The sequence below is a fragment of the Oryzias melastigma genome, linkage group LG7, assembly GCF_002922805.2.
Source record: "Oryzias melastigma strain HK-1 linkage group LG7, ASM292280v2, whole genome shotgun sequence".
Taxonomy (NCBI): Eukaryota; Metazoa; Chordata; class Actinopteri; order Beloniformes; family Adrianichthyidae; genus Oryzias; species Oryzias melastigma.
Window position 1 is genome coordinate 32,535,115 of NC_050518.1, and position 2,773 is coordinate 32,537,887.

The window sequence follows — 2,773 nt, forward strand, 5'->3', positions numbered from 1 at the left end:
TGTTTACAGTCCCCCCCCCCCGGTTATTTGCATTTCTTTATTGGCGGTTTCACATGTTCCTGTGACTCCTCCAGCTCATCACAAAAACTCAGACAACTCAAGATGCTTGTAGGAAACTTTTGCTTCCAAAGGAGCTGCAGGAATTTCCCAGGAGGGCGCAGCTGAAGAGCACGCCAACCTTTGATACACACACAGCAAGTCTGCTTGGAGAAATGGCATCAGCTGACTCAGATCAGCTTAAAAATACCCTGATAATCCCAGAGGATAATTATCATCCAGAGCAGGTCTTTACTGTGGATGAAACCAGAAAGTTCTGGATAGAGATGTCCTCTCACACTAACGCAGAAAATAGACCAGACGCTGAAACGTTCACTGCAGGGCGCGATGCGGTGCCAAGCGTCTGCTGTGAACTACACCATAGGTTAACAAGGGCACCGAATGGTAGCGGCCTCCGTTCTGCGGCGCTTCTGTGTGCGGTGTGAACCCGGCGTTGAAAGGCTGTAACAATCTTCCATCTTTGGATGTGAGAAGTAGATTCCAGTCTCAGATTGGGATCACTTCCATGTTGATCAAAGAGGTCTCACACTTAATGGATCCTCTTCTAGCACCGGGTTGCAGAGCATCTCTGCTCCTGTTCTATCTGTGGACCACGCCTCTGGCTCGTCTTGGCTGTGGAACCCCCCCCACCTGTCCCCCAGTCCTATCCGTCTGAACCCTGTTCAAATACGTAGTTGTAGAGTTAGATAATTCCTCTGTAACAGTCCTGGTAACTGTCCTGTCCGTCCTGAGAGGATCTCTCCTTCATCCCTAAAGTTTCTTCTGTTTTCCTGAATCAGGTTTTTTTAGGAGTTTTTCATTACAGGGAAGGAGGGTCTAAGGACAGGAATAACCAGTTTTATCGAGTTTGTTTAGTTTAGCAATTATTTATATTTCATGACCGACCTTCTGCTTCTGTAACATTATCGGTCCAATGAGGTCATTCTTTTGTGATATTGGGCTAAATAAATAAAACTGAATTGAATTCAATTAGACCAGCAACCACAGAAACGCCCACAAGGTGGCGGTAAGTGTGGTTAAAGCGGTTATTACACGCCTGCTTTGTGCCTCGCAGATCCTGGTTGGTGGTCTGGAGTACTCCCCAGGGATGCTCCACATTTACTCCAACAGCGTCCTGACACTTCCCGCCATCATCGGGATCGGCGCCGGCGGCGGGGTGCTGCTCATCGCCATCATCGCTGTGCTGATCGCCTACAAGAGGAAGACCCGGGACGCCGACCGCACACTGAAGCGCCTCCAGCTGCAGATGGACAACCTCGAGAGCCGGGTGGCGCTGGAGTGCAAGGAGGGTGTGTGCCCGCCCCCTTCATTGCTGTAACCGTGTTCGTTCTCTGAAAGGTGTGTCCCCCCCCCCACAGCGTTCGCAGAGCTGCAGACGGACATCCAGGAGCTGACCAACGACATGGACGGAGTGAAGATTCCCTTCCTGGAGTATCGGACCTACACCATGAGAGTCATGTTCCCTGGAATCGAGGAGCATCCCGTCCTCAAAGAGCTGGACGTACGAGCACAACGTGAACACCACAAACACACACATGCTGGTTGTCACAGACGCACAAAAGCGAAAAGACTCGATCCGTCTTCCTGCTGTCTCTTTTCCTTCCTGTCTTCTCTGCAAACCTTAAGAAACATTTTTGATTTATGACAAATCATTTCACACAACCACTGACTGTGTGCGAGAACTGAACTGAGTGACCCCGCCCCCATGCTGTTCCAAACAGGAAGTGGCTCCCAGAAGTCAAAATCCCCAAGACTTCTGTAGAGAAAGCAAACAGCTGTTCCTCGGTTATTTTATTGGTCAGAATAAACATTCTGGCTCTGATACAATTTTTCAATAATCATCAATTTTCTTCATATTTTTTCTTATTAAAAGTTATTCAAGTTATAAATCGACCAATCAGACGCCTCAGTAAAACCATGTGGTCTCACATTGAATGTATGAAGCATTTGATTGACAGATTCTCCCGAGTTCTCTTTCAAGTGTAGGGGGTGTGGCCTTCCAACAAGCTCACTCCTGATTGGAGAGAGTGGTTCCCATAGAAACGTTGACTCAGACCAAGTCGGACCAATCACTGCTTACTGATGATTTCTGGTTCCACCATGGCGAACAAAGGATGACTTCATGTCACTGGAGCCAGAAGCAAACACTTGCTCTGTCCAGTTCTCATATACAGTCAGTGTGAGCTCCTGATTCGGGTCCGGTTGTGTGATCACCTTCACTGATGCGCCGCCGTCTCTGTTCAGTCTCCAGCCAACGTGGAGAAAGCTCTGCGCCTCTTCAGCCAGCTGCTGAATAACAAGATGTTCCTGCTGACCTTCATCCACACGCTGGAGGCCCAGAGGTCGTTCTCCATGAGGGACCGCGGGAACGTGGCCTCGCTGCTCATGGCCGCCCTGCAGGTGCTCATCAGTTTACAGGAGCCTTACTGGGTTCAGTGTTCACCTGTTGCTCATCTATGAATGATCACTTCCTGTTTTACATTTGAAACGCTGCAAAAAAGTAACAAAAAATCGTTTTTCTGTAATTCCAACCTTTTACATTTAATGTTGTGCTTGTAAATTTAGATTAGCTGTGTATTGTACGGTGGCCTGGAAGTGCAAATCACATCAACTAATCACTCACTACAAAAACGTTTTAAAAATCACACTAATAATTAAAAAGTAAAACAAATAATAAAAAATGTGCTTCATATTATGGAAACAAAACAAAATTCCA

General features: G+C 47.4%; 1 protein-coding gene across 1 annotated transcript in view; it reads left to right on the forward strand.

Annotated features, from left to right (window-relative positions):
* plxna3 (plexin A3) overlaps positions 1-2,773 on the forward strand; it is a 106,606-nt gene that overhangs the window by 87,964 nt on the left and 15,869 nt on the right. The window contains exons 24-26 of the mRNA XM_024263860.2: positions 1,112-1,346; positions 1,416-1,558; positions 2,302-2,457. Of these exons, the coding sequence (XP_024119628.1) occupies positions 1,112-1,346; positions 1,416-1,558; positions 2,302-2,457 (534 nt within the window). The remainder of the gene's footprint in view (positions 1-1,111; positions 1,347-1,415; positions 1,559-2,301; positions 2,458-2,773) is intronic.